Source organism: Drosophila montana, unplaced genomic scaffold (genome assembly GCF_035044405.1).
Source record: "Drosophila montana isolate Dmon_TW-CO22-7 unplaced genomic scaffold, ASM3504440v1 contig_2178_1, whole genome shotgun sequence".
In the NCBI taxonomy this organism is placed as follows: domain Eukaryota; kingdom Metazoa; phylum Arthropoda; class Insecta; order Diptera; family Drosophilidae; genus Drosophila; species Drosophila montana.
Window position 1 is genome coordinate 2,288,588 of NW_026997075.1, and position 20,438 is coordinate 2,309,025.

The 20,438-nt window shown below is 36.4% G+C and overlaps 2 protein-coding genes across 5 annotated transcripts; one reads left to right on the forward strand and one right to left on the reverse strand.

Annotated features, from left to right (window-relative positions):
* Positions 1-654: 654 nt before the first annotated feature.
* LOC135427384 (uncharacterized) lies at positions 655-1,412 on the reverse strand. The gene is made up of 2 exons (XM_064680874.1): positions 1,259-1,412; positions 655-1,165 (listed from the first exon to the last, which is right to left on the reverse strand). Exons 1-2 carry the CDS (start codon positions 1,326-1,328, stop codon positions 795-797), a joined length of 441 nt encoding a protein of 146 aa, XP_064536944.1. The 5' UTR covers positions 1,329-1,412; the 3' UTR covers positions 655-794.
* A 3,938-nt stretch (positions 1,413-5,350) lies between these two features.
* On the forward strand, positions 5,351-17,961 carry Nep3 (Neprilysin 3). Of its 4 annotated transcripts, none has more exons than XM_064680868.1 (9): positions 5,351-5,454; positions 11,114-11,230; positions 12,602-12,758; positions 12,832-12,952; positions 13,549-13,863; positions 13,942-14,436; positions 15,419-16,248; positions 16,322-16,464; positions 16,529-17,961. In XM_064680868.1, the coding sequence occupies exons 1-9, from the start codon at positions 5,443-5,445 to the stop codon at positions 16,703-16,705; spliced, it is 2,367 nt and encodes a 788-aa protein (XP_064536938.1). In that variant the 5' UTR covers positions 5,351-5,442; the 3' UTR covers positions 16,706-17,961. The 4 variants fall into 4 exon arrangements, with proteins under 4 accessions (XP_064536938.1, XP_064536937.1, XP_064536939.1 ...); XM_064680867.1 differs by lacking the exon at positions 5,351-5,454 and adding an exon at positions 9,103-9,456; XM_064680869.1 differs by lacking the exon at positions 5,351-5,454 and adding an exon at positions 9,448-9,584.
* Positions 17,962-20,438: the final 2,477 nt, after the last annotated feature.

A 20,438-nucleotide genomic window follows, 5' to 3' on the forward strand; every position in this document is an offset into this window, starting at 1 on the left:
ATATACATTATACGACTAATCATAAGACTAAAGTGAGATCCAATATAATTTTGACACTTCCATTGCCGAACTCAATTATAACTAGGCTCTTGCTCAATGTTTTGACACTGATTACAGAGTATCACACAGTCGTGCGCTTTAGACTTACTTTGGCTTTAATTTATGCACACATCATATAAAAACAATTGAAATGTGAAAATGTTATATGATATATCTACTGAGAAATGCGGCCTATCGAATAAACGAGTAAACAAAGCTTAGATCACTTGTAAACCACTTGAAGGGAGCAGCGTTTGCAATTAATTTCAGTTTTTCCAGTCACTCCAGTCTATAATCTATTCGAAATTACGTAGTTCAGATAATGGTGATAAAATTAATTACTTGCTGTGAGTTTTATATTAAGAAAATATTATAATTTTCTTGTGAGACGTCTTCGATCCCACAAAGTATTATATTCAACTGAATTGATAACTATTTCTGTCTGTCTGTCTGGCTGTTCAGGTAGAAAGCCTACAAATACTATATCGCACAAATGTAGAGCTTATTTTCCATGTTCCATGTGACGCCGGGCTATTTTACACCCGATTTTCACATAAGACATTGTATGTTATTTGCGCATCTGAGAGCAGGGAAATAAAATAATACCGGAAATGCTTCAAATGTATCCAATAAACGCATTTTTATTGCTCACTTCACATTTTGGTATCTCATTTCTATAAATAAAGCTTATTAATAACAAAAAAAAGGGTAAACAATATATTATAAAAAAAAATACGTTAAATTTATAAGGGGCTTCAAGATCTCGCCGCCAGCAGAGCCAGCGACAGAGCCACGCCCACAGAGGCTACAGCAGCGCCAGCACTCGATCTATATCCATAGTTGTTCGGATAGCCGGGCGGTGGGGGCACGGGCTGGCCGCCCATGCCGCCATTATAGGAATAGGGTCGTCCATGCTCGTCGGTGCCGCTGACATAGTAGCCACCATTGCCGCCGGCGCCGCCGTAGGGACCACGCGAATCGATGCCGCCATAACCGTAGCTGTACTGTGGATCTGTGCTGCCCAGACTGCCCGGCGGATGCATGCCGCCCGTCTGCGCATTTGACCAGGCGCCCGTACCCGCACTGTTGCCAGCATTCCAGTTGACGCTACCGCTCTGGGCGTTCACTATGTGGAACAGAAAAATCGAATTGTTCACATATCAACACAATTTTCGGGCACTGATAATCCACATCTCGGGGCAGTGGCATCGAGACTTACCCGCCGCCGCCAGGTAAGCGATCGCACATATCCAAATCACAACAAAACTCCGACGATCGGTTAAAGACATGTTTAAGGTCTGGCCAACTAGCTGCAACTAATTCGCTGGCGGCATCACGTCAACGGTTTTAAACTGGTTCCCAGGCCGCGCACTACCCACGTTTATATCTTCAAGCCCCACTCCTCCCGCTTGGGGCGGCCACTCCAGCTTGTTTTTTTAAGCGCTTGAACTGCGACTGCAAATGTTGTTGTGGTGTCAGCGAGTCAGCATTGTTGTTGTCATTGTTGTTGTTGCTTTTAATTGTTTAGTGGCTCATTGTTGTGCCCTTACGGCGGGTATACTCGAATTGTGACGGCCCTTCAATTGATTATATGATCAAAATAAACTTATAAGCGTCCAATCATTCAATTTGTCTAAATGATGTAGATATCAGCAGATATAGATATAAATATAGATATAGATATAGATATAGATATAGATATAGATATAGATATAGATATAGATATAGATATAGATATAGATATAGATATAGATATAGATATAGATATAGATATAGATATAGATATAGATATAGATATAGATATAGATATAGATATAGATATAGATATAGATATAGATATAGATATAGATATAGATATAGATATAGATATAGATATAGATATAGATATAGATATAGATATAGATATAGATATAGATATAGATATAGATATAGATATAGATATAGATATAGATATAGATATAGATATAGATATAGATATAGATATAGATATAGATATAGATATAGATATAGATATAGATATAGATATAGATATAGATATAGATATAGATATAGATATAGATATAGATATAGATATAGATATAGATATAGATATAGATATAGATATAGATATAGATATAGATATAGATATAGATATAGATATAGATATAGATATAGATATAGATATAGATATAGATATAGATATAGATATAGATATAGATATAGATATAGATATAGATATAGATATAGATATAGATATAGATATAGATATAGATATAGATATAGATATAGATATAGATATAGATATAGATTTAGATATAGATATAGATATAGATATAGATATAGATATAGATATAGATATAGATATAGATATAGATATAGATATAGATATAGATTTAGATATAGATATAGATATAGATATAGATATAGATATAGATATAGATATAGATATAGATATAGATATAGATATAGATATAGATATAGATATAGATATAGATATAGATATAGATATAGATATAGATATAGATATAGATATAGATATAGATATAGATATAGATATAGATATAGATATAGATATAGATATAGATATAGATATAGATATAGATATAGATATAGATATAGATATAGATATAGATATAGATATAGATATAGATATAGATATAGATATAGATATAGATATAGATATAGATATAGATATAGATATAGATATAGATATAGATATAGATATAGATATAGATATAGATATAGATATAGATATAGATATAGATATAGATATAGATATAGATATAGATATAGATATAGATATAGATATAGATATAGATATAGATATAGATATAGATATATAGATATAGATATAGATATAGATATAGATATATAGATATAGATATAGATATAGATATAGATATAGATATAGATATAGATATAGATATAGATATAGATATAGATATAGATATAGATATAGATATAGATATATAGATATAGATATAGATATAGATATAGATATAGATATAGATATAGATATAGATATAGATATAGATATAGATATAGATATAGATATAGATATAGATATAGATATAGATATATAGATATAGATATAGATATAGAAATAGATATAGATATAGATATAGATATAGATATAGATATATAGATATAGATATAGATATATAGATATAGATATATGGTATGAAATCTCGTACAACTACGGAAATATAGAGTACATTTTATTCTATGCAATCTTCTTGGTGAAGTGAAAAGCAGTTTTTTTTATTTTTTTTTGTTAATTTCATTTTATTTAATTTTATTTTATTTTTGCAATACAGAACACGCAAATTTGTGTAAGTCGGCTCTGTTGGTGTAATTTGTACGAATTTACGTGAGAGACGCGAGTTTTTTTCCGGTATAGAACACGTTAATTTGCTGGGCTCATTAATGATATGCATGACGAGGCGATGGGCTGGGTATATACTAAGTATATGGGCCCAGCTGCTGTTGCAGTGCGCCATGTTGAGGGGCTTAGTCGACAACAACAGCGACAATCAGATGCGTATTTCATATAAGGCCGATAAATATGGCGGCTATATATGAATAAGAATGCGCACATATGCTTCAGTATACAACAAAGAAAAACAAATAAACAGAAGCAAAAACAATTGCAGAGCATTACTTTTACTTTTATTTTCGGAACGGGCAGCGACTTGTTAACACATTTCGTTTATTATACGGCCCGGAGACTCCGGGCTGAGACTCTCCAGAGACAATGCAATCGCGTTGTATTGTGGAGAAGTCGCATCGACAATGGCAAATATTTGCGGCTTTGCTCGCTTGCAACAATTGTCGAATCACGAATATTGTTTGCTTTCCACGTGCCCTGTTGTTGTTACAGGTATTACATCAATTTCAGGTGAAACGACGTCATAAATAGGTCAAGCAATATGCTAACAGCTACATATTCGCAGCGGGATTACAACTGACCACAGCCACCCATCCCATCCCATCGCACACAATGTACATAAAGTCCGGGAAATGGGAAAAATCTAAGCTTAAACGATTTAAATATTTTTGCAACTTCAAATAATAAGTTCTTAAAACTAATACTATTTATGATATATATTTAATATAATGTATAATGATATATAAATTGTTTAAACAAAATATTTCTATGCATCTAAAACAAGCATATTTTGCATTAAGTTTTAAAATTACATGACAAATTTATCTTGAGGATAAAACGAGCTCAAAAAGGTCAACGAAATTTAAAATTTCTCTGCGGAAAATAACGCTCTTTTGGAAAAATAATGAAGGGACGTAATATCATTTTTTGCATTTATTTTAAGATAGTTTCAGACAAAGAATTGTGTATTTTAAAGTATTAAAGTATTTATTAAAATAGTTGTTTGTAAAATGAAAATTAATTGGCACCAATTTTCTTAAAAATACTTAATATTTTTAATATTATAATGTTTCTGTTCTTTTTTATGTTTAGGCGCCACCTGGCGTGCAGATTGAAGTTGCAGATGTGGCAACGCTGGCAGAGTGGCCACTTCTGTGTTTACTGCAACTGCGCAGTAGCAACACACTGTGAAGAATCGAACTGGTAATCAGAAACCCCAAAATGGCAATACTCCAGTGGGGCAGGTCCACCCAACCCCACAGACATTGCTGGAACTCGGCAAGGGTAAGTCAGCTATGCTGTGTGCTTGACTGTGTGTGTGTGTGTGTTTGACTGTGTGTGTGTGTGCGCGTGTATTTTGGGTTTAACTACACTTTTTTGTTTTGCTTTCTTTTTGTGTTTACTGCCGTTTTTCCAGCAGCAGCTTTTAGCTTTTCACAGCGTCGGCTCTCGCCGTGTGCCTTTGAGGTGCGTGCGTGCGTGTGTGTGCGTGCGTGCGGATGTGTGTGTGTGTGTGTGTGTGTTTGTTGTTTGCGAGTGTTTGCGTGTGTATTTGTATCGGTTGGTTTTCGCTTTTCGCTTTTCGGTCTGATAGTGACATTGCTCGGCTCGGCCAGCCGCTTACTTGGCTTTTGGAGGCTACAGCTGCCTGGCTTTGGTGGTGGATTTTCAGTTGCAGCCCAAGCGCCAGCAGCGCCAGCCAAAACAATAAGCATTTTTTTTTACTATTTTGGCTGCCAATTGAAAAATTATAAACAAATGTTTCACAAATAAACACCAAATGCCAGTGGCAGCAGGGCCAAAATAAAAATAAGAATATAACAAAATTAAATCAATTGAAATTTAAATAAAATAGTGATAATTAAAATACGTGAAAATAACGCACAAATAAAATAGTTTAGTCTAATGTACTCGAACTAAAAACAATTCAAAGCAACCCAAAAAAAAAAACACACAAAAAAAAGAAAATAAACGAAATAAAGGCAGCAACAGCAAAAGAAAAAAATTCATTGCATCTATTCAGGCGCATAAGGAAAATGAGCGCAAAGGTAGGCCAAGAGCGCGCGCCGCTCTCTCTCTGCATGTGCCTATATATGTGTGTGTGTGTGTGTGTGTGTGTGTGTTTGTGCGTGTGTGTCTCTGTCTGTACGTGTTCTGTTTTTGTGTGTTTTGCGCTTATGTTTATCGCAATATCAACATTGCTGTAGGCCGTTGGCTGGTGGCCTTTTTAGCTGACAATTGCGCAAATGAATTTGCAGTTTATGAACATTTTAATTGGCTTCCCAATTTAATTAGCGTTGCATGTGCCACGCCCCCCATTGTCAGCCCCCTTCTAGAATTTGCTCTTGTTAGGCATACATAAATTGCATGGCCTGCATTGGGAATTGGGCCTGTAGCTTGCTGAGCTCAAGACATATGTCTAACATATGTCAGACGAGCCTGCGAAAGAGCCAAAGATAGTGAGCGATAGAGAGAGAGAGAGAGAGCGAGTGTGAGAGAGGGAGAGTGGAAGAGAGGGGGGAGGGGGGCTTGTGCGAGCGAGACTGTGGGAGAGCAGCATTGTTTGTGTGTGTATGTCCTGCGTTAACTTTTATACGATGTGAACCAAAGTCAACTTATGATACCCTTGCAGAGGTTTCTCTGCAAGCAGGCCTCTTGATGAGCACGATACTTTGTTCGTCTCATATAGGAATTATCGGTCATATAGCTGCTATATGATATCTCTGCTATTGGCATTATCGGTCACAAATTTAGATTAATTTTGCTATTTTTCAAAATATCTTGACTAAGTTCAACAAATACGAACTTCACTTTTCTCTCAGCATATCTGCAAAACCGCATTAAATCGGTCTACTTTATAATATGGCTGCTATAGAGACGCAATGATTCAGAAATACATTTTGTGTATGAAAGAACTTCTATGCCAAGTGTCTGGCAGGGTATTTAATATTCGCTGTGCCGTCGATTGCTGTTCGTTCTTTTTGAAATGCAATTTAGCGCATGAACAGCGGCTGCTGTGGTGGGATTGCATTAAAATCCTATTTAGTTACTTGAACATTGACATCCCCCCCCACCCCTTCCCCTACCCAACTACGCAGCTAACCAGACCTGGAAGCAGCTCAAACTATTACGCATATAAATGCGTAGTTGCGTATGCACAAGTGCACGCAGCCATTTAATAAAGTGCGCAGTTTGCCAAACCTTTGGCTATAATTAATTTTCTTATTAAATCTGCATTGCAAGACAACTATAAGCTATACTAAATTATATAGAAACTATTTCATTCAGGCACAATTTGTTGGTTTTTAAGTTAACTTGACATTCTTTAAAGTTGATAGCTAAATTAAGCTGCCTGTTTTTCAATACATCTAGAACTTTTAAAGCAACAGTAATAATGAAAGCATTTGAATGTACGCGTGCCGTTTACTATGTATCAATACCTTAAAAAAAAACATTTCACATTTATCTCATTTAGATTTCCATCGATTGCCTATAAAAAGAAATGCGATTTTTGAAAATTTTTTTGGGGTTCTATCTTAAATACTCTTCGCATGGCAAACATGTGTAAATATATTATTTGAGTGAAAGTAGGTTTGGAAATAGGTGTTTATATATAAATATATATATGTATGTATATGTTGTATATGCCTGATTCAAGGAACCAACATATTGATTGATTGAAGATCAAAGCATAGTCCAAGAATTAAGAACCTGATGGCTGCATTTCTCAAAATAGCTTTATTAATGACCAGTATGTAGGTCTTGGCCATGGGTTCTTGGAAAATGCCTACCGCCAGGATAAGGTATTGATGGAAAACAAATGTAACAAATGTTTTCATCCTTATTCAATCGTTGTGAAAATTCGCAGCAGACGTTTTTCGCACTTGTCAACTTACGTCAACCCTCTTGGTGGAAATTGTAAGGCTTCCGCTCCATCGAACATTATTTGAGTTTGGCGAAAATTCAACACGTTGGGTTGAAATGGTGAAAATTTGGCTTCAGAAGTTGAATATCAAGTCGATTAAGTGAGGAGCAGAGCATCATATTTTGTTCAGCTAAGCAGCTGCTTCCGCTGAATATATATACTCTATATATATGCTTATGTGAATGGCTCAAGACTCGCAAAGATTATAACTTAAATTATTCACTTCCGTTTGCAGACTGTCATTCGCCGGAGTCTGAGTGTCATTTAGTCGCTTTCAAAATTTCAAATTTCTTGTTTGGCAAATTCGATTTAATTTATGTTTACATTCAACAGCGGCATATTTTCTTTTTGCTGTGTTTACGCTATGGAGCATCTCTGCTGCACGTCGATTAGCTTTTGGCAAATATTATCCCCGACAAGCCAGCCCGCCCACATACCCTCCCCGGATTTGGGAGGCACAAGACTAACAAGAAAAGGCGCAAAAAAAAAACTGCGCAACAGTTTTCATATGCGTTGCGTGTGTGTGTATGTGTGTGTGGTGATAAATGGCATATTGTAAGTCAATACAAAATAAATACAGTGTTCACTGCCAAAGTGATACGCATAGAAACCATTCAATTTTATTATTTTTTGGAAGGAATATACTTTCAACATGTTAGAAGTTTTCTGTTATAAATGGGGAACGCCTTTCTATGCGTTTCTCAAGAATTTGAGTAATATATATGATTTTGATGTTATATTTAGTAAAATATATTTATATAGTTTAAAAAGGTGACGATTTGTTGAAGACCAAAAGCCTTCGAGTCTCGCTCACTCTCTCTTCGCCCTCTCTTTTTCTCGCTTTCTATCTGTCTCTCTCTCTGTCTCGTTCTCCCTTGGGCTCTAACTCTTTCTCCCAATAACTTCGCTCTTGTATATCGCCTTTCTATGCAGTTCTCATGGTCACAAAGAACGCTCACAGGATTCGATATTTGTGTTTACCTGTGTATATAAGAGTGATATGCCCAAATTACGTTAGTAAATTGTCGTGCCAGCTACTTTTGATTATTTTTTGGAGAGCTCACTGCCATCTTTACTTTGTTGTCCTGGCCACTGTGTGTACGTGCGAAAAGATAGGAAGCTCGATAGACATATTGTGTACAGACATGCATATATTTGATTATGGAACATAAAATTCGAAGGTTGTCATTTCGAGCACAACACACACAACCACACACCCTCACTAATCGGGCAAAGTATTTGAAATATAATATGCATACAGACATACAGACGAGTGCTTATGTAAATACTAGAAGAGTGTTCGGGTATTTACATACTAAATGTTCAAATATGGTAAATACAATTGACGCACAACATCAAATAATAAAAGCTGCTATGCTATTTAATTGTCGGGCAATAATAAATATTATTTTGCATTCTTTTGGTTGGCAAATTCCTTTCAGTTAACACTACTAATATTTATGCATTGCAGGGGGAGAGGGGGAGGGGGACACTCACAGTTACACTCACGCTCACACACACTCGCTTACAAAATTGAGTCAATTAATTTGTTTATAGTGCAAAATCATTTGAATGCGAGAAGCGAACCCAAAAGCCTATGAACTCGGTATATTTGGACACACACTCGCACACACACACACACGCACACAGACACATGTATATATATATATATGTATGTATATGGTGTCGCTGCGGGTATCGGCATCGCCATCGCCATCGCCATCGCCTTTGCCATTGCCATTGCCATTGCCATCAGCATCGGTATCGAAGCAGCTCGGTATCGCTGTTCGGCATCGTTCAGTGCACATTCAACGGTCATGGGATGAACATCGGATATCGTGTATACGCGTTATCTCTGGCGCCCCCTCTCTCTCTCACACACACGCTCTCTTTTTGCCACTCTCTCGCAGACCAAGATCTAGGCGTCCAAAACAGTCTTACGCGCGCCCAGTAAATTAACAACAACAACAACAAACAACAAACAACAACAACAACAATCAAAACAACGGCAAATAAACAAATACAAATACCACGAGTTCTGAGTACTTACGAATTAATTTTCAATTGTTGGTTTGTCTTAGCCGTCGCCTAATTGCTGAAAATGTGGCTCACCGATTGCCGCACGGTAGGTGTGGGTATGGTCTGCCTATAACTGTGTGTGTGTGTGCGTGTGTGTGTGTATGGTCTTTGGATATTTGGCTTATCGCTCTTCGAATTTCGACTTTTTATGAACAAACATATAGCGATAAAATCGTAAGCAGTGTATGTTGTTAATATGCATGTACATATTTATAGTGTATACAATTTAATGAACGTACATATGTGTACAAAAATATTATTGTTGCAGCCAACGCGGGGGTAATAATAATAATTATAATAATAATAATAGTAATAATAATAATAATAATGATAATAATTATTATTTTAAATAATTTTTATTATTTTTACTATTTTACTATAATTTGTATGACTATTATTATGAATATTTTATTATTATACATATTATTATTACTTTATTTATAGTTTTGTATATATGAACAAACTATGAATGCTTTTGTTTGGTTTTATATATATATATATTTATATTTTAATGGTTTCGCAGTCTTATATATATTTTTGTTTTTATTTAAGTAATACTCACATGAATGCTACGGGTACGGGCATAAAATATGTAATTCGAATCGAATTAATCATTATGAAATTATTTAATAAATTTATTATTTAATAAAAAATAAAGATTATAATAAGCAACCCCAATTTTCGCCACTTTGCACTTTGAACGTTTCTGGCCCTTAGGCCCCCTTAAAAGCATTGGCTTAGAGCATTGGTCAATATGTGAATTTAAATTGTATAAATATTTACGAAACAAAGTTGAGTTTAATATTTGATAAGGAGAATGTATAATATTATTCTTACCAGCACGCCCATTCATTTGAATACGCACACACACATGTATGATTATCTTGTCAAGTTGAACTGAAGATCAGTTGCTTTCCTTTTGACATGCAAAACACTTCAGACAACAAAGGGTTAAGCTATGTACATAACAAATGCCGTATCTGAACAAGGCAGCCGGGTCCGTGTCATGGTAGGGTGCTTGGAAATGAAAGTGGGATGCGGGGCAGCTGCCAAACGAAATGTGAGAAAAAGCCCCAGCTATACAAATGCCGGCCGTAGAGGGCACCCGAAAAGCTCAACGCAGACGGACGGGCGCGTGTTTGGTGCAAAAGTCTTGAGAATTTCCAACTATTATCAGATGTTGTACAATAAATAAACAAATAAGCACTTACATACACCGCTGGCCACTTGGCTAACGACAGTGTAAACTGAAAGCTTCTATTAAGTTGAAACAAATGTATTTGGCTCGGAATTCGGAAACTTTTAAATATACATATGTGTGCCTGATTATCAGGCCCCAAATCCAAAAACGACTTTGTCATGGTTCAGTTCGAGGCAGCTTCCTGCTCTGATGTTCGATTTGGCAAACTGGCCTTTCACATTCCTGAACCATGTTTTGGATGAAGCCCTGAGAGGCTGTTTTTCCGACTTTAAACCAATAGAGAAATAGTATCCGTATATATGATGTGCATGTTTTGTGTGGATAGCACTAGATGCTCTGATCTAAGGTTTTGCTTGCTGGCAATTTACATCTGTATGGGCATAACAATGAGAGGTGAATAGCAGCAGCCTAGTTGCTGATAGAAATCGACTTAAATAAGGTCGTCTCAGACTGTAGCGGATCATAACTAACCGTCCGGCATTGTATTGTATGCATCTTACAGATGACACGCTACAAACAGACCGAATTCACGGAAGATGATTCAAGTTCAATTGGAGGCATACAGCTGAACGAGGCGACGGGACACACGGGCATGCAGATACGCTATCATACGGCTCGGGTAAGTACAATTACAATACACGTGCCCAGGCGGCAAAAATAATAAAAGAAGAAAACCTACACCAAATACACTCACGCATTTGCAGTTTGTGTTGGGCAGAGCGTGTGTCGTTATATGACAATGACCCAAAAAGACGCGTCGGAGATTTGATTAGCTTGAAGGTTACCACGCTTGTACGCTTGTGTAGTGTATAAGAAGCTCATAAATTTAAACTTTTTTTTTTTTAATTTCTAAAATTTCCATTCGCCTTGACAAAAGAGAAAATAATGATAATACACTTTATTTTGAATTCCATTTAAAATTTCTAATATCCATGCTCAAAATTGGAATTTATATTTCAAGGCATATAGCCCCGATTTTTATTTCTATTATAGGTTTAGGACACAGCTATAAGATATCAACCGATGCCTTAAATAGCACTAGCACAGGCTTCAATCAAAACCTAGCCCAGGATTTGAATCTCGAACGTCATTTTTAATCTATAAAATATGTTCGACACGAAGCTCAACAATGATATTCTGATAAAGATCAGGCATAGAAATATATTTAAAAACTTATTTGCGAAGCAGTATAAAAAGGGTATAATGGTTTTGTGCAAATGAATGTAACAGGCAGAAGGAAGCATCTTTGACCCTATAAAGTATATCTATTCTTGATCAGCAACAAAATTAAAGTCGATCTATCCATGTCCGTCAGTTTGTCCGTCCGTCCGTCCGAATGTATGAACGGTTCGATCTCAGATCTCCTTTAAGAGCTAGAAGCCTGAAATGTTGCACGTAGTTCCTCCTAGTGTCCAAGTTTGTATTTGATAATCGATAACTTGCCCGGTTTCCAAGCAATCGATAAAATCGATATTAAAATTCTATTTTTTGAGCAAATATACAGATCAAGTTTCTATCAGCTTAGAGCTACCGCCGCCCCCGCCCTACCGCGAGCTGCATTTGGTGTTGGTAGAAGAAGGTTCAAGGTATCCAATAGTCGGACATTCCCGACTTGAGTACTCTTACTGCTTTGAATAATCACATGGACCAAAGTGCGTAGAAGATTTTACAAAATTGTTACACATGCTTTCATACACATACTTTAAAATTTGGCTTGCTTTTCTAATAAATACAAATATTATATCAATTATTATTCGTATTTATTGTATACGAAACTTATTTAATGTGAATTAAAGCTGAGGCTCCCATATTGTCGTCTGCTCTCGACTATTCCATTATTATTTCTTTCTCTTTTTAAAATGCGTAAGCTTCTGACAAACTTGCTGACGGCCTTAGAATGGCTTAAAGTAAAAATGCCGTAGAGCAAGATATATGATTGCTATTTCTGTGGACATTTTTTTAATGGCATATTGATTTTCTTGTGCGACAGGCTACATGGAACTGGCGTTCACGGAATAAAACCGAAAAATGGCTGCTGATTACCACATTTGTTATGGCTATCGTCATCTTAACGCTACTCATCATGATATTTTGCAACAGCTCCGATAACACCAATCATGTGGTACACGTCCAGCCGCATAAGAAGGGTAAGTGGAATAAATAGATGTAGCACATGAATGAATATATATAAATATAAATATACGTATGCATATATTTCAGATTGTGTGGAGGCCGATGAGTTGCCCTGCCTAAATGAGCACTGCATTTTTGCATCAAGTGAGATTCTCAAGTCCATTGATGCCAGTATCGATCCTTGCGATGATTTCTACGGTTATGCATGGTAAGCATATGAGCATAAGAATGGGATCAGGAAGATGTGAATAATATCGAACTGAAATCGAGCAATGTGAAACAAATGATTCCGAACAGTTTTTTAGATATGTTGCAGGGCAACTCCTCTCTACTATCATGTAGATATTTTTATACATCATTAACAGTTTTATTATATGGATACTACTCTGTTTATCCCTTTAATCCTTTACCATTTACAAAGATGTTATGTGTCTCGGATTCTTTTGTATCTTGTAGATATTATTCTATCTCAAGGATAGTATTTCAACTTATTGATAGTAATATTATTTGTCACTGAATCTATTGTATCTCACAAATACTATTGTATTGTATCTTAAAAATACAATTTTATCTCGTTGATGACATTTGTACAGATACTATTGTACCTTAAAGATACATTTGTATCTTATAGATACTATTGTATCCCACAGACCTCTGGTATATTTGAGGACCCGGAAATCATAGAAAATGTACAGGACAGAAAAATGTATAGCAGATACATAAGTATCTTTGCTTTACTGGGAGTTATCTTGATTTAAGGAGTTTTTTATTACTCAGGCGATAAAGAACGTTTGTAAATTTCAGCAATCAATGGATCAAAAACAATCCCATACCGGAGGGCAAATCCACTTGGGGTACATTTGGAAAACTGGAGCAGATGAACCAGCTAATTATACGCAACGTTCTGGAGAAGCCAGCCAAAACCTTTAAGTCGGATGCGGAACGCAAGGCGAAAGTCTACTATGAGTCGTGCCTGGATGTGGATGAGCACATGGAGAAACTGGGTGCCCAGCCAATGAACGATTTGCTTAAGCAGATTGGAGGCTGGAATGTGACGCAGAGCGGCTTCAATGTGACCAAATGGAAGCTGGGCAACACACTCAAAATACTGCACAACAAGTGAGCACCTCGTATTGCCTAGACTCTGGATGTAGACATTATTTCAAATATTTATGGCATATCTCAAACGCATTTTAGATACAATTTCAACTGTTTGTTCGGCTGGGCCATTGGCGAGGACGACAAGAACTCCACGCGCCATGTCATACAGATTGACCAGGGCGGCCTGACGCTGCCCACCGCTGACTACTATAACAACAAGACGGACATTCACCGCAAGGTGCTCAGCGAGTATATCGAGTACATGACCAAGGTATGCGTGCTGCTCGGCGCCAATGAGACCACTGCTCGCCTCCAAATGGAGGCGGTCATCAACTTTGAGAAGAAGATAGCCAACATCACCATACCGATGGAGGATCGACGCAATGAGGAGGCCATGTACCATCCGATGAAGCTCAAGGATCTGATCAAGCTGGCACCGTTCCTCAACTGGACCGATCATTTTGACAATGCCATGCAAATGGTCAAAAGGCGTGTTACTGACGAAGAGATCGTTGTCGTCTATGCACCCGACTTCCTGAAGAATCTGTCCAACATCATTATGAGCATGCAGAAAACAGATGCTGGCAAAATGTAAGTCTCCATAAATATATGATTGCTGTGCAAGCATTTTTCCTTGGCGCAGCATAGGGCGACAATTTGCAGTTGCTTAGGCTTGGGCTTGGGTCTTATATTTAACGCCTTAAGCTAAAACAATCATGGAACTTTTTGAAAAATGAGAATGCTTAGCTTTATGCACAGAAAGAATATAATATAATGCGTTGAACTCTAATCAAAGACTTACCAATCTTTAGTTCACTCGACTAAAATTGGGGTTACGCATTTTGCGATAGGTCAATGATTCAAATCCAAGATATCCATGAGTTAAATCTAACATCTAATTGGTTAAAGCACACATTAAAATACTTTTGCAATTACTTTAAATGTAGCTAATAAAAAATTGTCTGCTCGTTTTTTTGGTTTTTCTTTGCTTGACGCATTACGATTCGCAACAAGTTAAAGCCCAGAAAGAAAGTGATAAGGTGTTTGCAAGCCCGGAATCAATAGAAAAGTTAAACACTTCTTCTTAAAAAACCTATACAGACTATGTATCCAGACGAAACACTTATATTTAGTGTTACACTGAGCAGGTCATTAAAACCAAGTGACAATCGTTGATAACAATTAATTGATAGTGTCATTTAAAAGTCCACTCAAACCTGTAAGCTAATACCTTAAGTAATATATATGGGGCTAGATGAACATTGCTTAGAAATAATATATTCCTGTTTAGTTGATTTACGTATGGATCTCAATATATTCTTCTTCAGATAATCAATCTCAAAGACTTATAATCTCTTAAAAAATGTTGGTATCTATATATAATATATATATATATAAATAGTTTCTCCCGTCTTTAAATACAACAGTATTAATAAGGAAACTTAAAAGTTAACATATTTAAAACTGCATCCTGAAACTGCTGTTGAGTGGGCAACCCTACGACTAGGTTATCTTTTATATAATATAATTTTGTGTACTACATGCTTAAATAATTTTGTTGTTTTTTCTGCAGAACGCTGAACAACTATCTGGTTTGGCAGGCGGTGCGCACGCTGACCAGCTGCTTGTCCAAGCCCTTCCGGGATGCCTATAAGGGCGTGCGCAAGGCGCTGATGGGCTCCGATGGCGGAGAGGAGGTGTGGCGGTACTGTGTCTCCGATACAAACAATGTGATTGGGTTTGCAGTGGGCGCCATATTTGTACGCCAGGCATTCCATGGCGTCTCCAAGCCAGCGGCGGAGCAAATGATCGGCGAGATACGCGAGGCCTTTAAACTGAATTTACAGAATCTCAGCTGGGTAGACAAGCAGACGCGTGAGCGAGCCATTGAGAAGGCCAACGAGATCTCAGATATGATTGGCTTCCCCGACTATATACTCGATCCCGTGCAGCTGGACAAGAAATATGCCGAGCTAAATATAACCGCAAACGCGTACTTCGAGAACAACATTCAGGTGGGCATCTACAATCTGAAGAGCAATCTGAAGCGTCTCGATCAGCCGGTGAACAAGACCAATTGGGGCATGACGCCTCAAACTGTGAATGCGTACTATACGCCCACCAAAAACCAGATAGTCTTTCCCGCTGGCATTCTACAGACGCCTTTCTTTGACATCAACAATCCCAAGAGCCTTAACTTTGGCGCCATGGGCGTGGTCATGGGCCACGAGCTGACGCACGCTTTCGATGATCAGGGGCGTGAATACGACAAGTTTGGCAATATTAATCACTGGTGGGATGCCAAGAGCATCGATCGCTTCAACAAGAAGGCCGAGTGTATATCCACCCAGTACGGCGGTTACAAGCTCAACGGACGCAACCTGAATGGCAAGCAGACTCTGGGTGAGTATCAGATTATCCTTATATCTTGGTATATATATTTTAAAGCCCCCATTTATGCGACAACTCCGTGCAGGCGAGAATATAGCAGACAATGGCGGCTTGAAGGCGGCCTATCATGCCTATCTGCGCACCAAGCTTGACAAGGATGCGGATATCCTTAAGCTGCCTGGCCTAAATTTGACGCATCCGCAGCTCTTCTTCGTTTCTTTTGCACAGGTGAGTGTTTGATGAGTAATGAGATTTAACGGTGCCTTATCAACTATGATCTGTACATGCTTAGGTCTGGTGCTCCAGCACCACAGACGAGACAAATTTGCTGCAAATGGAGAAGGATCCGCATTCGCCATCGCAGTTCCGTGTCATCGGCACGCTGTCCAATATGAACGAGTTTGCCGAAGTATTCCAGTGCAAGCCCGACACACGCATGAATCCGACCAATAAATGCGAAGTCTGGTAAAAATTATAATAACCAATACAGATCTCATAACCTCTGCGAAATACCAAATATAACGAATTCTTTTACCAAATAATTTATCAAATCGACGCACAAAAACAAAACCAAAACCAAAACCAAATGAAAAACAAAAAAACAAAAACAACAACAACTATTACTCGCGAAAAAAGTGCTATAGACAATGCGTATTCGTTTGATTGTCTAGATAGCTTATAGAGCTGTTCGTTTCAAATGTGTGCTAAATGTTTTTGTTGTTGCTAATCTAGATATATACATCATAAATATATATATACGCTTGCAGATTGATATAAATCTATGGGAATACCATAAATTACAAGTCTGTCCAATATTTACGCATACTTTTGTGTACCTCGCCCTCATCATTGAGTGGCTATTTTCGATACTAAGGAATGTTTCAGCTATCTGTCGATGATCAGTTTTGTTTTCCTATCCACCGAAATCAATTACTTCAGTGAGTGGTAAAGCATTTACACACACATTCACTTATCATATAAACTCAGCTATAGATTAAATGCACAACTAACGATAGATATAATTACTTAAGTAATTGTAACTGACGCGTGTCAATAATTAAATATTTATCTTTGAAAAGTAGCAACAACATTTTCTCGACTAACTACAAACTACAGCAACTTTACAGCTATGAATACGTTAGTAATTGTAATCGTAATCTTTCAGTAATTGTTGTTAGGAATCTGTATACATTTGCAATCTTTCAATTATTAACGAAACTGTTATAAGAAATTTATCTACAAATTGGAACAGCAAAGTTCCAATCTCTCGCTAATATCATCTCGCATTTACAAATTGCTCACACAGGAAAAGCTCAACTAAGAAAGTCTATTATATTCTATCAAAGTGTTTGATTATTATAATAGTCTAGATGAATTTGAATCACTTTTTGCTATTCCAAAGATTTGTCAAATCACATTTTGCAAGCTTATATAAACTGTTTCGGCAGGCCGAAATTTATTTCAATTGTATTTATTTACTACAAAAAAAAAAAACAAAACTAAAAAAAAAAACGTCAGTCATTGTGCCTATGGAAAAGTGAAAAACTATCTGACGATAAACCTATTGCATACTTTTGGTTAACGGGCATTGATCGACTTTAAGCCGCGCCTGTACCAAAGCCGAGACTTAAACAACAGCAAAAACAACAACAAAAAAACAATTTTGAAAATTGCGAACTACGAAAGTGAACGCATTACACGAATTAAATAAAGATAAAAAACTTCGATCGTTTTAAGATATATATATATATATATATGTATATGTATGTAGTAGATATTAACAATTTGTAACTGTAAACAGCGGATCGGCGTCGAGATCCGCTCTAGATAAACGTGGAACTAGCTATTTGTATAACTATTTATGTTTTAGGTACACTTGTACTGGAACTACTTTGGAATCGGCGATAGATATAGGCGTAGAGAGTGTGTATGCGAGTGATTGATGTGAACAAAATATCGAACATTTCTATTATGTGAGTGTGCAGCGAAGTCTTTCCCTAACCTAAGTGTGTGTCTGTGTGCGTGAGTGAATTTGTGTGCGTGCGTGTCTATGTCATGACGTGTGTGTGACGAGATGCGCGATACTTTGCAAGCGAGATGGAGAACACATTCATGTAGTATTTGATGCAGTTACTTCTGCCTTTTCGTTGCCAAACTCCAAAGTGCGAACAAAATACCAAAACTAATGAATTTTTGTATTTTGTATATACCCTTATATGCATATATATATATATGTGTATATATTGATCCAAATTAGTTTGATAAAACGGTACCAAATACGATACACATATGTTGTTTTTTTTTTTTGAGATTGGAGCGAACCAAATAGCTATGGCATAATCTTAAGGAAATGAAATAAATAAATTGTCGTGTGAAAATATTAGTGTGTGTATTATCCGTTTTGCCTTCGTTTTGTCCTTTATTCAACTGAAAGCTGTGTTAGTTTTTTGACACCTGGTATGTGTATGTGTGCGTGTGTGTGTGTGTCTATAGATTTTTATATCAAACGCGACCATAGAACAAAACAAACAACAACACCAAACAAATGCACGTGCATTTTAGTATAGATCAGTCTCAGACATGAAACTCAAATAGCTGAAATAGAAACGGTATACGAAAATAGATGAAGATCTCTGAGCAAGCATTTGGCACATATCAATATTTCAATGGCAACGTACAAGAATGATATGTGTTTAGTATTATATGATGCGATACTGTCATACAACAATCTATTGAGAACAAAACACCAAATGTATGGAATTTATTTAATACTAAACTAGCCAGGTTCCGAATACCATTTGGCATATAAGTAAATGATATGCATATATATTTAATGTGCTCAACTGTACCAACTTCCACATATTTCTTAGGTATAACACGAAAATACACGAGAAAATATAAGAAAATACACAATAAATAAATAGCATAACAATATATTAGATATTTGTCGAGATCTGTCTATAAACGGGTTCCTTAATTGAACAACCACTCGAAATGGACAAAAGCAACTATCTATGTGAATCGCACAAATCTTTTAAAATCGATAATATTTTCTTTTATGTCACCGATCTATTTTTTTTTTTGAAATAACTAATATATATACTATAACGAATGCATTTAATTTTTATTTAATTGGTCTTATTTTATGGAACTAAGTTGACACTAGCTAAAGCTAAACAATATTAGAGTCCAATAATACTTATATATATGTATACACGCGAACATAAATAAACAAAAATACATATAAACATATATATGTGTACCGATAAGTAAATAGAAGGAAATCATAACTGTACTAATAACTTTACAGCATGCACACCTACGTGCTTGTATGTGTGTGTCGAGATACAAATTATTTTTATTGTCGAAAAAAACAAAACAAAACAAAAAATATTGTATACATATGAAAGCGAAATAAATTCAATAACTGAGTGTATAATACAATTCTATTACTGCCGCAAGCATCAGAGCTTGAAATTATTCTGAGTCAGCAGCCTGGAACCGCACAGCTGAGGAGCAGCTCCCGTTTTGGCCAACTCTGTTAGCCAGATTCCTAATTAGATTCAAGTGGCTCGCCATCTTTGACCCATTCATTTCAGGGCCGTGCTGCGACTATTATCATAGACATAATTACCTGAAACCTTTTATAAATATGCTGAATAACACAAATTGTAATTTAACGCACCAGACCAGGCGCAATTTGTTGCCGTGCGGCGACAGTTATCAGCCGAGACTTTAAATTCATTTGGAATGGAAATTGGGCAAGATATAAATGCAGTCTGTAGACTGTAGTCTTCCTTAACGATTTAAATTTTAAAGCATGGAGTATTTAACACATTTGCGTTTTATTTTAACAATCAGCTGTGTTTTCGTACTCAGTCAAAATAGTGCACTAAAAATATTCCGTACAAAGACTTTGCCCCCAATAATATGCAATACTAATTTAAACAACATATATTGTTTTTTATTTTTTTTTTTAAATTTATATATATTTTATTATTGACGAGATTTCTACTACCTATTTGTTTATGATTTGTGTGTTTGATTTTGTAAAATTTATCAGTTACTTTGCCAAGCCCTAGATAATTGTCGGTGCTTCTGCTCACGGTTCGAGTTAATTTCTTGCTTTTGGGGGTGCGTGAAGCTGCGAAGCATCCATGAGCACAGGTTCATTGGTTGGTTCAATTGTAATCAAATAGATA

What these genes read in the sequence shown, in the direction of transcription:
- LOC135427384 (XM_064680874.1), bottom strand. Translation starts at nt 1,328, where the DNA reads ATGTCTTTAACCGATCGTCGGAGTTTTGTTGTGATTTGGATATGTGCG. An exon ending in CGCTTACCTGGCGGCGGCGG is followed by an intron (nt 1,166 to 1,258) that starts GTAAGTCTCGAT and finishes TGTTCCACATAG; the next exon opens with TGAACGCCCAGAGCGGTAGC.
- Nep3 (XM_064680867.1), top strand. Translation starts at nt 9,433, where the DNA reads ATGTGGCTCACCGATTGCCGCACG. An exon ending in GGCTCACCGATTGCCGCACG is followed by an intron (nt 9,457 to 11,113) that starts GTAGGTGTGGGT and finishes TGCATCTTACAG; the next exon opens with ATGACACGCTACAAACAGAC. An exon ending in GATTTCTACGGTTATGCATG is followed by an intron (nt 12,953 to 13,548) that starts GTAAGCATATGA and finishes TGTAAATTTCAG; the next exon opens with CAATCAATGGATCAAAAACA.